Raw genomic sequence first — 23,065 nt, forward strand, 5'->3', positions numbered from 1 at the left:
TTATCCGCGATCAAACCTGACCTGTGACTTGTTAATAAACAAAAGGCATGGTTACATGTACAAACAACATTATAGTTGCTGATTAGCTTTAATTCTCAGTGCAACACGATAGAGCTGCTTGATCTCTGTTTGGGCATTTTAATTATCCATCACATCTATGTCAAATGCAGTTTTGATCATGGTGAGCGCTTTAGTTGGAGGAAACACTTCAGATGAAAGAGCTGACCTCTCCTCTGCTACCCCACCATGAAAGCTACTACACAAAGGTCAAAGTGTTCATCTAATCACCGCTGTTCATTAAGAGATTAAGGGAATTAATAATTTAAGAATTGCTACTTTCACAGTACCACTTCCTCTGAATGGTTGGTTCATCCCAAACAATGAAAAACATCACCCTCATGTCTTTCCGAACCTGTATGACCTACTTTCTTCTGTGGAACATAAAAGGAGATGTTTAGCAGAATGCCAACGCTGCTCTTTTCCATCCCAGCAAGCATTAGCCCTCATTTCACCGTCTAGGTTAACTTTTGACCCGATAGTTTGCCAAAATAACCTTGAATTTGGTTGCATGTCATTTTTTTGCCAAAATAACTTGTGAAATGTATTATATTCCATCATGTAAGCAAAGTCAACAATGATTACAAGGTGCTTGGTTTCATATTTTCACTCATTTCATTTTGTTGTTATTTAATTGATGACTAGTCTATTCTTGGGCTATGGTTTAGACGTCTATTCAATTTTTACTGACAGCCCAAATTTTGACGTTTGGGATGTGACGTTGTGATGTGTTTGGACACTAGTAGATGTCTTTTAAATGCAAAATTGCTTGCAGGGATGCCATGAAAATGAATGATGCACCGATATGAAAATCTTGGCCGATATGATAATCGATAATTCTTTATAATTGAAAGCCGATAACCGATATATTGGCCGATAAATCTAAATCCAAATTAGTATACAATTTTTGAGAGCCTGATTACAAAAACAAAAGTGTTATCATTAAAAGCCATGTTCCAAGCACACAATTATAATGTTCTCATTATAATTTTATTTAGCCTATGTGACAGACAACTTGTGCTGCCACTTTAACTGTTAGCTGCACGTTAACTGTATTTTCCTTTTTTGAAGTGATTCCAATCATATTTCAAGCAATTCAAAAACATCATGGCGAACAGTGCTCATCTGAAGTGTCTCAGATGAAGGAAATAATCCATTATTTATTGGCTTTAATATATCGGCCAATTTTTTTTATCGGGCCGTTAACGATACGTTAACGTTTACCAAAAAATGAACATATATCGGGAGATACCAATATGGTGGTCGATATATTGTGCATCCTTAATGAAAACGAAAATGTAAGGTGCCAAGCATCATAAAAGTCGTCTATGACTTGTGCTATCCTAAAGGTAATTTTTAAGTCTGTCTTCCCCTCCACTACAGCTCTCAAATCTTATTTGGATTCATGTGTATTTTAAAATATTGGCAAGTGAAGGTTTGTACTGACCACAGTGGCCCATTTGAAAATATGGAAGTCCAAGTGAGATTTTCCATAGCTCAAGCGATTGAGCATGGCACTAGCAATGGTCATGTGTTTGATTGCCATGGATTGCAGGATGACTATTTCATCTTTTGTAAAAGAAAGAAAATCATACAGATGTTGGAAGGCATGAGCTTTTTTTTTTTTTTTTTTGTGAATTATACCTTGATTTTTATATCAGAATTTTTTTTTTGCTCAGCAGTCTAAATAATTTATAACATGTCTCAGCTTACTATTTTGTAAAGTTATTGGATGTGAAAAGTTATCCCGAGCGATATACCCTATCCCTGATCATATGATCCGAAAGATGAGACCAATTATGTAAGTATCTTTTAAAAGTAAACAAATCTCCAATTCCATTACTTTCAAAGTGATTCACTGATGGTCCATGTAATGTTGGCTAAATAATTTAATGTACAATCTTGCAATGCTTGTCAAAAACCTTAGTTTTTAAGTTAACACAAATCTAAAATGCCATTGATCTTTTCATCCATAATGGTGCAAATTTGATGTGCAAATTTTAATACTGACATCTGCAAGCAAATGAAAAAACTCCTTGAGGTGAAATATCCAGACAAAAAAAAAGAGAGAAAAAAAGACAGAGGCAGAACCGCCCCATGTCGGATTCCTTATTATCTCCCCCAGCCTGCTGATTAGGTGTGTATTGACCAGAGCAGTCATTCATGTATAACGATCAGGGGGTGAAACAGATGACATTAGAGAAACGAATCTCATGCATGTTATTTCATTAAATGAGAGGCCCCATCTCTGACAATGCAATGCATTTTATCTCGCCTTGTAATCCTTCACTCATTATTCTTCAATGGAAAGCCACTGTATTTCGACATTGTATTTGCTTACCCATGTTTACAAGATTACCAGTGCAGGGTTTTCCATAAACCTATGATGACTTGGGCCTGTTTTCATGGGTCTTTTAAGTTACAATCAGTGTTTTAAAGGAAGAACTAGTGACTGGATTTGCTGAAGTATGCCACGTTATTGGCAGCAATGAAAGATGTTCAGAGTTTTGTTTGATGCACTTAGGTAGCAAGTAAACTAAGTATAATTGCATATTTTGATTTATCTCGGAAATAAGCTGCACATTCTGGTAACGCATTCAACACATTTCTGCTAATTTAGTTTGTGTACAGCTGGTCACGTGCAGTGTGTACAGTGCTGTGCAATTATTTTAATGAGTTCTTCCACACTGGTCTATTAATGTGGCAATGCACTATTTTAGAAGAGCTCCTAAACGGCACAATAAAAACAAAAACTTTTTTGCTTCTCATCTCAGTCAGACAGTCTATTCTTGTCTAAGTGGGCAGTTCTTGGCCCAAAATAAGCTGCGCCTGAAACAGACGATAGTCCAACGCCTGCCTACTCAAAACTAGCTTTAGTTCACTCAACACTTTCTCATCATTTATTCACCCTCATGTTGACCCCAAACGTGAATAACTTTCTTTCTTCTGTACTTTTGAAGAATGTTGCAACTGTTTTTGTCCGTACAATCAGTCAGTGGGTTCTAGGCCAACATTGGACTTCAGTGACTTTCATTGTTTTGGCAACTATCCATTTAAAGGCCCCCTGAAATCAAAATTGAAGTTTTTTAGCTTTTAGTGTGAATATGTTAGCCTTAAGGTTATGAATAAGCTGGTGTGTTCCAAAACAATTCGCATTTAGGAGATATAAGCATTCAAAACATAGACTCTCACTTCCACTAAAATGAATCACAGATTTTAATGACGTCACCGCAGACTTCAGCTTATCATCACATCTCTGTCCAATCAAATGCTCTCTAGAATCTGAAGCGTCCCGCGACTACCGCCCCCTATGCTATAAATACCACCTGTCCAAAGCGTCCGTTAATACGTCACAGAGCAATAAGGGCTGGAGATGTGTGTTCGGTTGCTCAAACGCTCAAGTTTTATTCCGTTTTCCAACTGTACGTTGATTAAGAATGAAATGGCTAGAATTTATTCACACCTCTACTATTGAATCCAACGTATCACCAGCGCTCGGATTCGCTTCCATGGGGCTGTCAAGGTAAACTAAACGCTATTGGCTATTTGAAAAGGGGGAGGAGCCATTCAATATGTCCCGCCTTAGCTTCCTGTTTCAGTGGAAATTACGTCAACGCATCATACAAAGCTGCGCGTTCCAAGGCACTTCATTGGGCCTTTAAGACTTTTAATAACTCTCTTGTTAACCATTATCAATTATTTATTTTGATGTTAGGTGTTGGTTATGGTGTTGGTTATTTTTAGGGAAAGGAACACATCCTCCTTGGCAAATGGTCGCCATTATTTTTGTTGAGCGTCACTTACGATCTCAGTGTCGTACCTTTGCCTTAGCAATCACAAATCGACTATTCCTTAGCAATCACACTAAATTATATCCCATCTATTCATCTCAGAGTAATGGTAGTCCAATCAGTAAAATATGCTAACCCCCTGTCATCAAAAAGGCAGTATGTCACAATTGTATTACATTCTTTGAACTGAAGCATTTAAAGCAGTGCTTTACAGGGAGTCGATTTTTCCTGGAACTGTCCCAGGTGTATGAACTCAAAAGAGACCTATTAAGGTTAAGACGTGTTGGCGTTTGTGCAGCATTTGAGCCGAGGTGCTTCTGTAGCTTTCTGAATGTTAGCAACAAGGGACAGATGTTCTGCAATTCATCTTGTGCTTTTTCCAAGAGCCGCAGTTTCCTGAGATATTTCACTCATGGAGTTTTAGCACTCATATACATCCACACACTGTCGTCTTCTGAAGTGCTTGGATATTGGTCTTTTTAATCTCCCCAGATTCTTGTTGTGCAAATTGTCTTGTGTGTGGTTCAAAAACTCGACAGCATTAAATCCCGATATGAGCATCTGGATGTAGAATGTTAATCTCGGCTTTTCAACACTACGGTTCCTAATGCCACATTATCCTTCATCTGTTTACACGGAAGATGTAATTATACAGAGGAATTAAAGTCTCACTTATTAGGTAGCAGTAATTTGGTTGGCATTTTTAAAGAAGTGTTTTCTCTTTGTCTCTCTGAACTGCACCCCAGTCTCCCCTCCACCTGTCTTAGTATTTCTTCAGAAGCTTCCCATATGTTTGAAGAAGAATAAATTATCTTTGTCTTATTAATGAATGCATAATCAGAATCAGAGTCAATTTATGAGATAGAACCCCAGGCGTTTGTAACAAATTTACTTGCCATCTTTTGTGCCATCCAAGTGTTGGACTGTCACTATTTGGACAATTTTTGTGGTTAAAATCTGTTGAATTAATTTAAACATGATTAACAGTGTTTAACAGAACTGAGACTGTTATTATTAGAAATGGCATATTTTTTGGAACTTTTGTAAAACTAAAAATAATATTTCAGTAACATGCCTGTCTGCTGCTCTATCCAAGATTTGAAAATGCTTTACGGGAGTCATTTATTAGTATTCACAGGTTGAATTGATCATTTCTTCTACATTCTTAGAAGAAAAGATTCTATATGGAACTTTAAAGGGTTTTGTCAGGCGCTTCTTATATTAGAAATTTTAGTGACTCCCATTATGGGATAATTTTATGGATTTATTTTTAAGTAATTCATTTTGGTTTAATTCATTTTTAATTATTAAAAAGCTCATAAATATATTTTATCACTAGAAAAATTTAAATAACCCATTAAACATGAAAGTATTATGCAGTCGTTTAAGACATTTGAGAACCTTTTTGGCATAAAAGGTTCTTTGAAACCCTAGGGTTCAATATAGAAACCCACCGAACCTTTTTTATATAACAGTGTATGTCTCAGTATTCCTGTACTGAAAATAAAATCAATTGTAACATTTAGACTATATAGCTATAATAAAAAAGGCTCACATTTCATTACATTAGCAGTGGGTGAACTGTGCTATTTAATTATGTGTGTCTCCTCTTCATTTAGTTGCATTCTGTTTGAGTGTTTTAGGTTATTTCATTTATTCCTAGTTGTTTTCTTCAGGCTGTTGTGCTATGGTCGCATTAACCATAGCATGTATGCTGTTTTCTGAGCTCAAGCAGGGTTGACTGAGACCTCAGCAGAGACAGGCTTGTTTTGTTAAGCTGTTAGCTTATGAGCCTTCAGTGTATGTCTAAGGTTCACTTCTCTAGAGTTTATGTTAAGCCATGTTGCATTATACACACATACTGTACATACACACATTATGCTTTTAATAGTGGTCAAAATTGTTATATTTCTTTTGTGTTATTTTAATTTAAGTTTTTTATAATTTTAGTCAAACATTAAAACATTTTTTCATCTAAACATTGATTTGAGGTAACACTGACGACTATCAATTAGTTGCATTAAGCACATGATTTAATTAGATTGCATGGAGGCACATAAATGAATTTCTAGACTATAAACTGACCTTCTTAGTCCAGTTAAAGGCCTCATCGATATATTGATCCGAAGACACATTAACTGAAAGAGAAGTAGCTGGAAAAGCAACTGTTACTATTCTGATTCTTCATACATTTCTGTAGCTGCCATTTTATTTGGCTCATCTCATTTTTAGTAGATGATGTGTTTTTTAACACTGGAAGATGATTTTAAAAAAGCTCTTTTCATCACATTAGTGTTAAGTTTTAATTTGACGAGTGCAGTTTTGTCCTTTGTGTGCGCGGGGCATATAAAATGAACCTTGATTTGATACTTTACTAGTAGGTTGCAAATGGTTTTAGGGGGAAAAGTATTCCTGTTCTAGAGAGCTTTTGATTCGACAAAATTCTGTGTTGTGCAGGGTGAGTCATAAATATTTTTGGTCTCTTTTTCCAGAAGAGAAAGTCTGTAAATGTATAAGTCACCATGAAATCAAAATGGACTTTTAAAAATGGAATATTGCAGTATTTATTATAAATGATTTATCCGTGCACATCATTTGTTTGTTTTGAATTCCCATGCCCTTGTAATCTTTCATCAAAATAACTCCCCTCCCTCTTGCAGCGACATCTCTTCTCTTCTCTGATAATGTGTTTACTGACTTTAAATGTTATAAATTCACAGTTCTTGATACTTTACCTTATTCTATCAGTCTATATTCTCTTCTATAGAATCTATAGCATCTATAGAACTGTCATGATGACCTAGCAATTGGATCACGTGTACAGTTTGTTTAAATCTGACTCGTGATGTTTCCCGATCCTAAACTTCTCCCCATCATTTCTTGTCCTCTGTTCTATGAATAAAAGCATCAAGACAGCTTAAACCCTCAAGGCCGTAACAGTTCAGCTAAAATAATTAAAGCATTAAGTCCTCCATTAAGGCAAACTGCAGAGTTTCAGTTAAAACCGGTTAATTGGTAAAAGAGATAAGTCAGCGTCCAGAGTTAAATGTATAGATTAGCCATTTAATGGACTGGCTGTTTGTCTTCTGACTGAATCACGGGCACATTCGGATAGTGGATAGTACTTAAAGAATAACGATGAAAATTAGCATGGCCATATAAGGAGGTTTGTTTGTTGTAACTGCAATGCTTTTATTGAGTGATATTTGGAGATTTTCCATGGGGGAGATGTTTGGGGCTTTTAGTAGCGCAGCGTGGTGCAAGTGAATGAGATGGAAATGAAGGCGATTAGCATATTCACAGTGGTATCAAACTGTCAAGCTGCAACACCTCTACACCATTAAACGTAGGGAAGTTTATTTGCTAAAGAGGATTGTCGATTTAGTCAGGTTTTAAGTGTTTTGCTTTTTTAGATTCAGCTTCTACATCCATCTTTCTTATTTTTACCAAGATTTCTATTCTAGAGAAAGAAAAATAGCATAGCCAATAAATAAAATGCTAATATTTTACTCATTTCATTAAGTGCTTCATTTCAACAGTACATCTGTTTACTCAAACTGTGTATCACAGCTTGTTCATTTATTGATATGAGATCATCACTAGCTAATGTTGAAGACATAAGGTTTGACACATAATGAAGACACATAATGTTTGTTTTTCCATCAATATATGTCAATGAACACATTCCTTGCGTTATAAGTCACCAGATGTCCTCTCTTGATTCAGTATAGCTTATAGAGACTCTGTACTGGTCATTTGGTGACTGAAACATTCGCTATGCAGCACACATGAACAGTTCACAGCATGGCTCATTAGATAAACCAACAGATGTGTTTGTTCTTCTACTATCGAATCATATTAAAGGGATAGTTCACCTAAAGATGAAAATTCTGACAATTATTCAATAATCTCAGGTTGTTCCAAACGCATGTTCATTTTGTGGAATACTGGATACGAGAGACATGAAAGTAGCACCAGTATGTTGTAAACGGTCAAATTCACAGTAATTCACATGTTCATTAAAGTATGCTCATTAGCTTGTTAGGCCCATAAAGAAGTTAATATGAAATTGATATGTAGAGTGAGTGGAAAGTTTAATCTGTTTAATGAGTTTGTCCTAATCTTTTTTTATCACTTTAGGACTGCAAGTGATTGCTATGTCAGAGAGAAGTTCAACCACAAAGAATACAGCAGACGGAGGTTATATGGTAAGCTTAAGATGTTTAGTTTGTTAAAATATCATGCCTTATAATACGTTTGACAATGCCATGCAACTTTCTATCGTTTGAGATTCATTCATAAAACATGCAAACTTTCATGCATTGCTTTTGAGTTCAGACCATTTTCGTTTCTAGACCGGAAAGCAGATTTGTTTTAAAATTTGTTTCGACTTTTTAAACTACACTCTTTGATCACTTTTATTCAGGATCACGATTCAAAGATGTCAGATGAGCACAGAGACACGGATGATTCTTCGGAGAAAACGCCAAGTAGGATTTCCAGATCCCCGCAGAAATCCTCCAAAAGACCAAAGACAGTGCCTGTGAAAGTCACTCTGCTAGATGGATCTGCCTATGAGACCGGGGTGGAGGTACAGCAGTTGCTTGCGTGTGCTAAAACTAATATGTGTTGCTCTAAAGAAACACAGTGCTAGACCTCTAGGGCTCACAGCTATTTCACACACTGTTGTGCTGTAGTGCTCAATTCCTTTGTCAAGTCAACCACACCTCTGCCGACTGCTTAGCCATCTAGATTAGTTGTGATTGTCAAAATGTTTTAGTTTATATGTATTTTTTGAAAGAAATTATACTTTTATTCAGCAAGGATGCATTAAATTGATCAAATGTGAAAGTGAAAACATTCATTATACAAAAGATTTATATTTCAAATAAATGCATGCTGTCCTATTTATCAAAAAGTCATGAAAAAAGTAACTATGGTTTCCACAAAAAATATTACGCAGCACAACTGTTTTAACAAGAAACTATTACTGAATACTAAAGATTAAATATGATGAAAGATTAAACTATTTGTTATTAAATGTTGAATTAGTAGAAAGTAGATTATGATTATCGTTTCTTGTTAAAACATTTGCATTAAAATAACAGTATGTAGATATTTATTTTACTAAAATATTTTAAAACATGTAAAATTGCACAGACTTCCATAGTGACGCAAACACATTTTTCAATCAGTGTTTTAAACTGATTTACTGAAAAAGTTTGAAAGAACTGATTCAATGAAATGAGTCAAACTTCCTAACTCCATCTGCATTTTTGCTACTGAGTCTTAAAGTTAGGGTAGGCAATATTTTTCATAAACACCTTTTATTATACTGGTTGAAACTCTTCACATCCTGATAGTTCACGTCATCAGACTGGGAATTATGCATTTCTGTGTCTGCAGCAGTCAGGTGGTACAAGAAAGAGCTCTGTAAGTTGTTTATATTCATTTTTATTATGTTATGCGCTTTGAGACATTAGGTAGTTTAACGCATGACACTTTGTAGATCCTGCTGTGTGCGTTCATGTGTTTTGAAAGAGGCGTGACTTTGGAAATGGTGGGATCTAATGTTTTCAAAGCTAGCTTGCTATTGCTAGCTACTCCGAAATTGCCTACCCTACCTTTAAATCAGGTTTTGATTGACGAATGCGCATGCGTCGCGTCTGAACGCGTTGTTGTCTTTGGAGCTCCATCGATTTGATTTATAATTCTTGATTTTTCTCTTTAAACTCACTTACAATGAACATTTTCTACTTTTCCTCACCTCATAGTTACAACGCGGACTGTTGAGCAGACGCGTCTCAAGCCTATTAGTGATCCAACATCGGATACTCTTATAGGTTACTCCTGTGGATCACGGCTGAACGCGTCTTCTCCACACTCACTTACAAACAAACATTTTTTCGCCTATCGTGCGTCTACTCTACACCCGTACCACTAAGAAGACGGATTATATCCAAGACTTCAGTCATAAATTAGTATTAATATTGATAGCATCACTGGTAGCGCCGCTGCTAACTTACTGTCCATCTGTTAAAATGGCGAATATATCAGATGTAAGTAGTCTACCTTTTGGTGCAGGTGAGGACACATTTGAGAAACAGATCCACGACCTTTTAGTGAGACAAGCCGAGCTGAGAGACCGGCGTTTAGCTCTTGAAACATCACGCGCCGATGCACACAAATCAGTGATTAACGCTACTAACCCGCTGACTCCGACCTCGTCTACTCCGTGCGTTACTCAGCATCGGTCCCGAGCGCCGAGGTCGCGATCAGCCATGGTCTCGTTCACTCCGGCTCCAACACGCCACCACGAAGCCTGGATGATTCCGCAGCGGAAGACGCGAGTCAGGTCTAGACCAAGACCCTCTCCGACCCTCCCGGTTTTCGAGATATCCACCCAAAATCGTTTCTCCCCTCTTCGCGAAACAGAACGCGATGCTGTCATCATCGGCGATTCCATCGTTCGGCACGTACACGCTACGTCAGGTAAAAGTAAGGTGCACAGTCACTGCTTTCCTGGTGCTCGTGTTTCTGAAATCGCTGCTCGCGTTCCCGAGATTCTGAACGGTGACGAGTGCGTCGGAACTGTGGTCCTGCACGCGGGAGTGAACGACATCAGGCTGCGCCAGACGGAGGTTCTGAAGAAAGACTTCAGGATTCTGATCGATACGGTACGCAGCACATCGCCTGAAACAACGATCATTGTGTCAGGACCGCTTCCCACGTACCGACTAGGACATGACAAGTTTAGTAGATTATTCGCTCTAAATGAATGGTTAATGTCATGGTGCAATGAGCAGAAATTGCTCTTTGTAAATAATTGGAATCTGTTTTGGGAGCGTCCTAGGCTTTTCCGTGCTGATGGCTTACACCCAAGCAGATTCGGAGCGGATCTTCTGTCGGATAACATCTCCAAAATGTTAAATACCTTTTGACTAGTAACCAAAAGTCCAAATCACAGTCTCTGCTGCACCAATTTAACTGATATAAATACTAGTGTAGAACATTGCATAGAAACTGTGTCTATTCCTCGTTTAGTGAGATCAAATAATAAATCTACTGCAGGATCTAGAAAAAATCTAATTGTTATTAAAACAGAAAATGTTGCTATTTGTAAACAAAAACAATTTCTAAAGCTAGGTCTTCTAAACATTAGATCACTCACACCTAAGGCAGTTGTTGTAAATGAAATAGTCACAGATAATAGCTTCGATGTACTTTGCCTTACTGAAACGTGGCTTAAACCAAATGATTATTTCGGTCTAAATGAGTCTACTCCATCAGGATACTCCTATAAGCATGAGCCTCGTATGATTGGTTGTGGCGGCGGTGTTGCAACAATCTATAGAGATATTCTCAATGTTACTCAGAAAACGGGTTATAAGTTTATTTCGTTTGAAGTACTTGTACTAAATGTTACGCTCTTAGATGTTAGAAAAACATCCCTATTATCTCTAGCCTTGGCTACCGTATATAGACTGCCTGGGCCTTACGCTGATTTCCTAAAAGAGTTTGCAGATTTTCTCTCAGACCTATTAATCAATGTCGATAAAGCATTAATTGTTGGAGATTTTAACATACACGTAGATAATCCAAATGATGCGTTAGGGGCTGCGTTTACAGATTTATTAAACTTCTTTGGGGTCAAGCAAAACGTTTCCGGACCAACTCATCGTTTTAATCATACACTCGATTTAATTATATCACATGGAACCGATCCAACCGATATAGACATCATTCCACAAAGTGATGATGTCACTGACCATTACATGGTAACTTGCATATTACGTACTCCTGTAATATATCATGCTGCGCCGCGTTATCGATCAGGCAGAACAATCCTTCCATCCACCATAGATAATTTTTCAAATAGCTTATTTGATCTGTCTCAGCTGCTCAGTGAACCCAAACAAATAGATGAACTAGAGGAATTAACTAGCACTATGAGCACCATTCTCTCTGGAAAATTGGATATTGTTGCACCCATTAGATTAAAAAAGGTCAGAGAGAAAAGTAAAGCACCATGGTACAACAATACTACGCATGTTCTAAAGAGAAAAACCCGTAATTTAGAGCGTAAATGGAAACAAACTAATTTAGAGGTCTTTAGAATCGCATGGAAAGACAGTATGTCACGTTATAAAAAGGCCCTAAAGTCGGCCAGGGCTGAGCACCTCCGCAAACTAATAGAAAACAACCAAAACAATCCTAGGTTTTTATTTAACACCGTGGCTAGACTAACAAATAAACAGATGTCACCTGAACAAAATATTCCGTTACAGTTTAGTAGCAATGATTTCATGAAGTTCTTCACTGAGAAAATAGAAAACATCAGAACCACAATTGTAAACGTTCAGTCCTCAATTGCGCCTTATAATTCAGCCTCAACTATCACCCCGCAAGAACAATTACAGTGCTTTACAACTATAGAACAAAAAGAGGTAAATAAACTTATCACTTCATCTAAAACAACAACATGTTTATTAGATCCTATACCCACTAAACTACTGAAAGAAGTGTTACCTGTAGTGGAAGAGCCTCTCCTCAATATTATTAACTCATCTTTATCTTTAGGTCATGTTCCAAGAACATTTAAATTGGCAGTTATAAAACCACTCATTAAGAAACCACAATTAGATCATAATAACCTAGCAAATTATAGACCCATTTCAAATCTTCCTTTTATGTCTAAAATACTAGAAAAAGTTGTATCCACTCAACTGGGCTCTTTCTTGCATGAAAATGACATCTATGAAAAGTTTCAGTCAGGATTCAGGCCGCATCATAGCACTGAAACTGCGCTCGTTAAAATCACAAATGATTTACTATTAGCTTCTGACCAAGGCTGTATCTCAATACTAGTTTTACTTGATCTTAGTGCTGCGTTCGATACTATAGATCGCACAATACTCTTAGATCGACTACATAATTATACTGGTGTTCAAGGACAAGCATTAAGCTGGTTCAGATCATACTTATCTGACCGCTACCATTTTGTCTATTTAAATGGAGAAAAATCGATCATAACTCCAGTAAACTATGGAGTGCCGCAGGGATATGTGTTAGGCCCTCTGTTATTCTCAATATATATGCTGCCACTTGGAAATATTATAAGGAAACATGGAATTAGTTTCCATTGTTATGCTGATGACACTCAAATCTATATTTCATCACGGCCAGATGAAAACGCTAAATTATCCAAATTGACAGAGTGTGTTAAAGATTATAAGATTGGATGACGTGCAATTTTCTTTTATTACATCCAGACAAGACAGAGGTACTAATCATCGGTTCAAAAAAACGCCCACAAAACCTCTCACACTACAACTTTAACATAGTAAGATGTCCTGTTACTTTATCCTCTACAGTAAAAGACCTGGGTGTTATACTAGACTGCAACCTGTCTTTTGAAAATCATATTTCATATGTTACAAGAACAGCCTTTTTCCACCTTAGAAACATTGCTAAGCTACGTAACATGCTATCAGTTTCTGATGCAGAAAAGTTAGTTCATGCATTCATGACATCGAGACTAGATTACTGTAATGCTTTATTAGCCGGTTGTCCTGCATCCTTAATAAACAAGCTACAGTTAGTCCAAAATGCCGCCGCTAGAGTTCTTACTAGATCAAGAAAATATGATCATATAACACCAATTTTATCATCACTACATTGGTTACCTATAAAGTTTAAGATCACTAAATTCGAGGCTTTTGGTCATACCTAGGATATCTAGGTCCACCAAAGGAGGGAGATCATTTTCACATTTAGCTCCAAAACTCTGGAATAGTCTTCCAGATACTGTTCGTTGCTCAGATTCGCTCTCCCAGTTTAAAACTAGATTAAAGACGCATCTCTTCAGCCAGGCATTCATATAATACTTTTAATTTTACAGTTAAATCCGACCTCTAGTTCATAGACGCCAGAGGAGAACTGGCCCCCGACTGAGCCTGGGTTCTCCCAAGGTTTTTTTTTTCTCCATCAGGTCACCTGATGGAGTTTTTTCGGTTCCTTGCCACTGTTGCCTTTGGCTTGCTCAGTTGGGGATATTTTATTAATTAATCAATCAACAATACTATTGATCAGCATTACCAAACGTGGACGTTTTCCACTAGAAACAAACATTGATGTATTATTTTAATTTAGTACTGTGAAGCTGCTTTGATACAATCTGTATTGTGAAAAGCGCTATATAAATAAACTTGACTTGACTTGACTTGACTATGAAAATACATAATTTTAGCACTTTACTCAAGTGAGCATGTGTGAACCTAGTCACCTGTCTTTTGAAAATTTAACAGCAAAACAAAAGCAAATTAGAATCCCTGCAATATGTTTTAATTTAATTAAAAATGTAAATTGGAGTGAAGAATTAAATTCAGTTTATTTTCATATCTCCTTCAAAGAAGTAATTGCACATTTTTCTTGTATTTTATACACATAAATAAATAACTTTACTGAAACTACACTATTTGACCCATACCAACCACCAGCTGTATTGACAATAGGAATATGTATATAAAAAAAAATTCACAATGATGATCCCTGGACCTCACATTTCAATGCCTTCATCTGAATTTCACAGCTAAATTTTTGCAGCTTCATGTTCCCCCGCTGCAGTGCTCCAGGGAGTTTCAGCACATGAGAAATGAATGCTAGTGTGGGCTGATGGGGGCGGAGGGTGTTCATTGATAGGTAAAAAGCTCTCCAGGGAGTGCCACATACTGCTCTGAGATCAGTGCCATGTCTGCCTGTGTGCCCCGGGGGTCTGCTGGCTGATGGATTTCCAGGGTGTATTCAGACATGTCTCTTCTCTGGGGTCTTATCCGTAGCTCTCTCTGGTAGTGTGTCCCATTCGTGTGCCATTACTGATGCTGCAACACTACTGCAAGAGAGACAGACTGTCCAATCTAAAGGTCAAAGGCTGCCTCTACTTCCAGTCTTGTACGCTTCACTGAAGGGGAGGAGGATGGGAAATCTATAATTGTGTCATGTTGGTGGTCCCATGGAGTAAATAATACTTCAGCCTTTCATAGGAGGGTATACCAGGCTTGTGTATTTGTCACCCTTGGCTAAAGTTCACCCTGATTTTAATAATTTGTCTTCATTTACTCACCCTCAGCTTTTTCCAAATCTGCCTGACTTTCTTTCTTCCATAGAGCACAGAAAAATACAATATTCAAATTCCTTTCCATAAAAGAAAATAAAATTGGATGTTGAATCACAAGTGGCTGCTTTCAAACGCCCATAAGCGTGTTTATGGCCATGCTTTGTGAATCATTACATGTATGCCACTGTCTATTTAGTATCATTGAGATACTATTACAGTTTTATTAATAGTTTGAATTATGGTTTTGTGTTATATTTTCCACTTTAATTCCATTTAATGGTAGGGTAGGCAATTTTGAGTGGCTAGCAATAGCAAGCTAACTTTAAAAGCATGAAGTCCCACCATCCCTTTAGAGCGTCTCCAAAGCCACGCCTCCTTCAAAACATATAAACGCACACAGTAGAGTCTGCAAAGGTTCACGAGACGAAAGACGGCACATGAAATTACGAAAATAATGAATGTGAACAACTTACAGAGCTCTTTCTTGTACCACTTGAATGTTTCAGATTAATTTCAGAGTTGATAGTGTTGATATAGAAATGCATATATCCGAGTCTGAGGACGTGAACAGCTCCGGGTATAACGTCATGGTTTGCTATCTTGTAACGATTACGACGTGTCATTTGTTTTTTTATATGTAGACCACTTCTATTATTGATTGCTATCAGGATGTGAAGAGAGTTTCAACTAGAATAACAAAAAGTGTTTATGGAACAAATTGCCTACCCTATCTTTAATTTTTTTTTTTTTTTTTTTTTTTTACAAATCTATATTTTTTATACATTTTTATTTCAGTTTTAGTTATTTTAGTACATCAAGCTGAGAAAGTGAGAAATGTTGCCCTGACAACTAGCTGAAATAAAATAAGTTTCATTTTTTAATATATTTTATTTTAGTTTAACATTTATTTTATATTAAGTAGCTAAAATGTTTTTTTTATTGTTTTAGTTTAGTTTAGTTTTAGTTTAGTTACCACTCACTGATCTGGATGGATAAATTGCTTAATAAACCATATCAACACAAATTAAGCCTAAAAACAATTTTACAACTGTTTAAACATTTTAAACCAATATCATGTTTTCATCAAATAAAATGTTTGATTTTTCTATTGTTTGTTGGCCATTTGACCTACTTCTTTATAAATTGTTTATTTGTTAGTGCTGTCAAATTGTATGCATACAACACACACGCACACACACACACACACACACACGAGGGTGAGTAAATGAATGGGAACATAGTTTGTGTAACATTAGCAGCATTATTAGCTGTTTGATAACATAGTCAAGCAAAAGGCTAATCATATTAATTACCGCTATGTGTAAAGAGCCATACCATTGTGCAGCGTTTATCTCAGTAAGTTGGCCGAGTGAATCTATGAGCTGGTGTGAGCGAGTGGAGGCAGGTCTAATTAGCATATTCATGGACCTTTTAAATATTTCATTTTGGTGATCAAAGATGAGTTTTAAGGGGATAAAATTATTGAATACAGGAGGACTTTAAGATATTAATATATTGCTGTGACAGTTATGATGGGAAGTTTATTAACTACAATAATAATAACCTGTTCACTTTCATTGTATGGAAAAAAGCAGCCTGAGAATATAGCTAGATATCTTGTTTTCTGTTCCACAGATGAAGGAATGATTTGAGTGAGGATGGATAAACTGTCTCTTTAAATATCTGATGACTCCACTGAAACAATGGCTTATTCTTGAGTTGATCAAAGAGAGAAGTACAATCTCAAGAGTCTAATAGATCTAAAGTACCAAAGCATGTTAATGTACATTTCATTTATTCTTTCTGTCACATCATCAATAAAAAAAATCTTTGCACTACACTGTAGATACAAACAGAGCACATCTCATTACGAGCCTTGCTGATGGAAGCAAACTGTGAAAGTACAATACCGCCTGAAATCACCAATGGCAATAAATACAATATACCGATGTTAGTCAGAACTCCGAGTACAGTTCTGCACCCAGGGATCCATTCAAATTGAGTCTTTCACGTGAATTTATGTTGGAGTAAAAACGGTGAAATTGCCTTTACATACCAAAATAATGTTCTGTTGCAATTGAGGGGCTCCCTAGCTAACTTAAGAAGCCTTTGTATGGTAGCACACCCACTCTCTCTTTCTCTCTCCCTCTTAAAAAAAACCTTGTGCTTCAGCCATGAGAGGCCAGGGAAGCGACACACACACACATGCACAGACTCGCACACATAAAACCTCACCACTTCTGTTGCCATGGAAACAGCTGCGCTGTATCTCTGTCGCCGCGGGTAAACGGGCTCCCTGGGCGGCGAGTGCTTAGTGTTTCTTTAGAAAGGCAAAGCCAGAGCTGGTGTCTCAAGCGAGTTGCATATGCCACTCTTTTGTGCAGAATAACTGGGTGTGGTCAGAGAGGCACACAGATGCTTAGCTACGACTGAAGAGAAATCTTATCTTCTTGACTGTAATCTAATTAAATTTATATTTACACATATAATTGCCCAGCTACTTATATTAAGTTATATGTGTGTATGGGAGTGCATTAAAATTGAGTTATGCAAACTTAGCTGTGGATTATCACGCTTATATCATGGTCACATTCTGCACGCTTTAAATCAGACACAAAGAAAAGTAGTAAAGATTTATCTGAATGAATTACAACATTTATTTGAAAGAATTATCACGAGAGAGAGAGAGAGAGAGTGTGTGTCTTTGTAATTCGAAGGCCCTTTTCAATGAAACAGCAGGATGCCCTACCTTTCTCCTGAAAAAAAAAAAAGATAGGCAAAAACATTGTATGCAATGCGACTGCAACTACTTTATCTCTCTTATATTTATAATGTTATCTTATATTTTGCTCTTATTGGTCTATTTATAAATGCATTCTATCTCTTTAACCAGAACTATACCAGACAGCAACATAGTGTCTGCCCAGATCCGGGCCACATCTGGTGCAAGTGGATTCAATGCGTACCAGATGTGGGCTGGATCTGGGCCTACACTATAGACCCCTTTTCAGTTGGTAAACATGGTGACGTTTTTTTGTGGGCGGAGCTTAGGTGGAGGCAGAACGATCCCTCTGGCCGCTTCACTAACGTTAGTTTGCAAGTTTTGTTTGCTTGTTTTTTAACAGTGACTGGAGAAAATCTGATTTCGAAGGTCCAGGACCGTGATTGTTATTTGCAAAAGTTAATTTTAACGGACGGAACCAGATTGTCTGAACCGTACACGCTCATTCAATGGATGGACGATCTGACAGGATTAACGTTAACCTCACCTCCGGTTGAGTGGCCTGACTTCTACACCTACACGATAGAGAAACCGAGGGTAAAGAGAAACTGAGGGCATATCAATCTTTAGATGCCTATAACTATGTGCTGAATGGTCAAGTAAAGACTTGTGTGGTACGATCTGCAGTTCTGCCTAGCCAGCGCCAAGAAGACGACAATGTAAAAAGAGTGACATTACGGTGCAATTTTAATGATATTAATATTTTCTAGAAATAAAAATTCCAGATACAGCATACTCATTTTTCATCGATTCTTGAACCCAACAACACAACAAGATGACATTTATTAATAAAAATAATAAGTTAAGCTCCTTATTATGTAGCCGAATCTGTGCTGGTTTGTATTGGCCGCCTCCAGTTTTCCCTTTGTTTTGCCTCCAGCTAGCGCCGTGACGTAACTGTGACGTCAGCGCAAAAGGGGTCTATGTTATAATCATGACCGAAAACAAAAACAGCATTCAATCTTCGTCCCTTAGTCCCTCAGCTATAATTAAATTATACTAAAACCGCCAGTAGGTGGCAGGAAATCATTGTCTTACCGAGTTAGCCATTGAATCATTCAGTCAAACGATTTGTTCAAAACGGCTGTAGTGACTGAGGGAGTCGTTGGGTCATTCATTAGAACGATTCGTTCAAAAAAGTGGATTCATTCAGTAGCGAAACTGAAACCGTGTTGCTCAGAGACGCACAATGGCTGTACTGTTTGAACTATTTCAAGTGAAACATAGCAAGGTCTTCTATTGGTGTGTGTGTGTGTGTGTGTGTGTGTGTGAGAGATGCATGCAGTTTTGTTTATTAACCGCTAGAGTGCAAAAGTTACATGGTGTACCTTTAGTATCACAGTGATTAAACTGATTGGAACTACTTGTGCATTAAACGGTTTGAATGCACTCCTTTAAGCCAATCAGAATTCAGTATTCAGACATACCATGGTATAAATAAGTATATTCAACATTATCTGCGTACATGCATACCTGACATATTCTAGATATAGCAAATCTCAACTGCTTGCTTGCTTGTATCCTCAAAATGTAAACTATATTATCGCCCAGCTCTAATCTGCTTTAGAATCCAGGTACCATCCAGAAATCCAGGTACCATCATTTACTCAAGGAAAGGTTACTTTCCCCCAGTAAAGAGACTAGCAATGCTCCCGACTTGGATTAAAATCGGAAGGGGGTGTTTTCTACGACAAACACTAAATCAGTCCTTTTTCTCTTGTGCTCTTTCTCTGTTCTTCTTCATCTCTGTGTAAAGAAGCTCTGCAAAGGACAAGTGCTGCTGGATGCGGTATGTGAACATCTCAACCTCTTGGAGAAGGACTACTTCGGTCTATCCTTCAGTGACACGGAGAGCCAAAAGGTCAGAGTTACATCCTCCCATTGTACTAATACAAAATTCTGTCATGAAACTCTAGATGGCGCTGGCTGATTGGTTCTGAACTCAATCTGCTTGCAATCACATTGTCTGTTGGGCACAGCTGATTGGTTCCTGCTGTATCAGTAGCCAATGAGCTCGCTGTTCAACCTTCAAATGCTTGTTCAGCATTTGCTGTAGAAGCTGCAGCTTGTTTTCAGAAACCCTCCACCTTTCCCAGCTCCACCTGTATAGATCTGCCACGGGTAATTCATGTACGTTATATCGTAAAGCAGCAGCATATCTTGCTCACAGCAGCGTGTCATGTATGTATTGGCCGTAGCAAGTCCTGTACTTGCTTTGCAGCAGCAGCAGCGTAGCAGATCTATTCTCCCAAGACCAAATAAATCAACATTGTCATATAAATTACAATGAGTGCCAAACACTCGGAGTACAGAATTTCTCTTATATAATTGCTGTAACTTAACAGAGCACATTCTGATGACACTTTTTTGTTATTCCTAATTTAAACAGTCCTATTAATGGTAATGCTATAGATTCATATACTGATTGTTTACGTGATTAACTTGATTGTTAACTTGTATTCAAATGCAAACATCCAAAGCAATCTAATGCTTTTCCTCATTTGTAACTAGACAACAGGGTATGTTGACCAATATGCAAGATCTCGTTCTAACAAGAGCATCCATATATTTTATATTCCCACTACCATGACCTCTTTATTTAAAAATAGAGCATTACTGGCTTTGTCGTGCACATACATGGGTTGAGGTACTGTGGTTATTAGGGGGCTCTGAGAGTCCTTGTGACTGAGACTGTTAGGGGCAGGATTTGATTGACTGAAATGTTCTTGAGGAACTCCCCAGTCTTAGTTTAGCCATAATGACCCTGCCTGCACTCCCACGGCTATCCCAGTCTAGTTCCACTTAGCTCTTTTTCCCAGTTGAGACTCTTGTGCCTGCTGCTGTGATCAGCAGGGATTGTTCCCAGGCCAACAAATATGATCACACTGCAGTTTGAATGATTTCCGTTTGAAAGCCACATGTATCAAGCATGGGAAGCGAGACCTATGGAGAGTGCAAGGTTTGTCAGAGAAACTTGTAAAGGCAGGAACAGAAATTGGCCATTTTTCATATGTAATGTAGAAGATTTATGTTACAGAATGAAGACATTTGCAGGCCGGGTGGGCAGATAAAAATAACCAAGCTTTTAGTGGAAAAATCTTTAAGTAGTTTCTGAGACAATTTCTCTCTCGCTTTTATATTTTACATATATCAGTGGTCATTTATTGATTTGATTAGTGATACTGTGAGATGTGAGTAAGGCAGTTATTTTCATCTCCTCTGGACCGAGATGAGCTGGCATTAAATGTTTTCGTGTGTCACCAGGCTTTGGGTGACCTTACTGGAGTGCGGTGCGCCAGAGATGACATTTATCTACTCTTTTAGTGCTCCTGTGGCTGTAGAATATTAATGCACTGACCATTTTACAGAATATGTATGAGGTGATTGCTCCTGCCGTGGAGGAGACTGTGCTGAAACTGCGGCATTTGCTTATCAGTGTGACCTGCTTGATAGAGGAATTTTTGTTCTCTCTTTCAGAATTGGCTAGATCCTTCAAAAGAAATCAAGAAACAAATCCGTGGTAAGTGTAGGAGAATAAGATACATTGGCTCTGTAACCTTGGTTGCCCGAATCTGATGATGAATGTGAGTTTGTGTCTGATTGTTTTTAGTGGGTCCCTGGCATTTCTCCTTTGCTGTCAAATTCTATCCTCCCGATCCGTCTCAGCTGATTGAAGACATCACACGGTGAGTGTAAACATGTTCAAGCTGAAATGTGTAATTTCTGTGGCAAAAATAAAGACTGTCTTTAAAAACGTTCGCCGAACACTGCCACTGTCTGGTATTGGTCCGCAAAACAGATAATTCCACCCGAAACTCACGTCATTGGTTGAGCCAGTGTTGCTGTGCTGGTTGTGATGTTTTGATAGCGGCACTATTTAAGGAAATGGACCCACATTAACCTAATTTTGGAGAAAATGTTAAATTAAATTAAATTAAATTAAAATGTATATAATAATAATTATTATTATTTTTATTATCCCTGTGACCCTACATAGGACAAGCAGTTTTAAGAAATGGATGGATGGATGGATGGATGGTTAATAATAATAATAATAATAATAATAAATAATAATAATAATAACAATAATGTTAAATAATATATACAATATATTTTATGTGTTTGAGTATGTATCTATATTCATATATCATATTCAATATATATTCTTACAAATATTATCATATTATAGAATAATTTATAAATTGTCCTCAGTGTAATGTAAAAGTATTTCATTAATTTAATTTAAATGTTAAATTATTTATACGAATCAGTGAGATACTAATATACTTTAATTTACTAATAATATTTTGAATTCGTTTTTATTTTTATTTTTATTTTACAATATAATTTTTTTCAGTTTTTTTTGTACATATGTGTCCATGCAGTTTTTTTTTTCTTCTAGTTTTAGTTCTTTTAGTACATCAAGTTAAACTAAATGAAAATGAGAACTTTTGTCTAAACAACTAGACAAAATAAATGAATAAGTTTAATATAGTAAGATTTAAAAAAATATATTTTTCAGTTAATGTTTATTTTATTTCAAGTAACAAAAAGTAAAGTTTTTGTTAACTATAACAACCCTGATATGTATTACGTATTAGACTTCCAAGACTAATTCACTTGAAATACTTACATTTGAAATAGAATTTCTGTTATATACAAAATATAGTACTACATGTTAGATCAAGCTACATGCACGCATATCCCTCCGTTGTGTATTTTCGTGTCTTTTATCTATATGTTTCTTCTTGTATCTTTAATGTATGGTATAAATAAAATATATAAAGGCAAATGACCACTAATAATGTAATTTAAAGCGATTAAATAACTTTGGTTGTGTGTGTGTTTGTATGGACAGGTATTACCTGTGTCTGCAGCTGAGGGAGGACATACTGTCAGGTCGTTTGCCCTGCTCGTTCGTCACTCACGCTCTGCTGGGTTCGTACGCCGTTCAGGCTGAGCTAGGAGACTATGACCCAGAGGAACACGGGACAGACTACATCAGCGAGTTTCGCTTCGCCCCCAATCAGACCCGTGAGCTGGAGGAGAGGGTGATGGAGCTGCACCGTACCTACAGGTGAGAAGAGCTGGCCTGCTTAGGGAGCAGTCGTTTCCAGGGCTGTCAATTCATTTTAGTCATATTAATTACATGATATGCTGATTAATTAATTGGAACAATCCCAATTAATCACATTTATCAGTGTTTGCTGAGAAAGTCCCCAAAATGAAGATAACCTAAAGACATAACATTATTATGGTAGACGATTAAAGCATTGAATAGACTTTAGAATCTTAATAAATTAATATATAGTTTTATAT

General features: G+C 37.1%; 1 protein-coding gene across 13 annotated transcripts in view; it reads left to right on the top strand.

Moving 5' to 3' along the window:
- Nucleotides 1–23,065, top strand: part of LOC307145752 (band 4.1-like protein 1) — a 69,399-nt gene that overhangs the window by 26,868 nt on the left and 19,466 nt on the right. For all 13 annotated transcript variants that reach the window (XM_079849237.1, XM_079849232.1, XM_079849230.1 and 10 more), the window contains exons 2-7: nucleotides 7,989–8,056; nucleotides 8,275–8,439; nucleotides 19,503–19,607; nucleotides 21,224–21,266; nucleotides 21,357–21,432; nucleotides 22,605–22,823. In XM_079849237.1, the coding sequence (XP_079705363.1) occupies nucleotides 8,006–8,056; nucleotides 8,275–8,439; nucleotides 19,503–19,607; nucleotides 21,224–21,266; nucleotides 21,357–21,432; nucleotides 22,605–22,823 (659 nt within the window). In that variant the 5' untranslated portion in view covers nucleotides 7,989–8,005. The remainder of the gene's footprint in view (nucleotides 1–7,988; nucleotides 8,057–8,274; nucleotides 8,440–19,502; nucleotides 19,608–21,223; nucleotides 21,267–21,356; nucleotides 21,433–22,604; nucleotides 22,824–23,065) is intronic.

This window comes from Squalius cephalus (assembly GCF_949319135.1).
Source record: "Squalius cephalus genome assembly, chromosome: 18".
NCBI lineage: Eukaryota > Metazoa > Chordata > Actinopteri > Cypriniformes > Leuciscidae > Squalius > Squalius cephalus.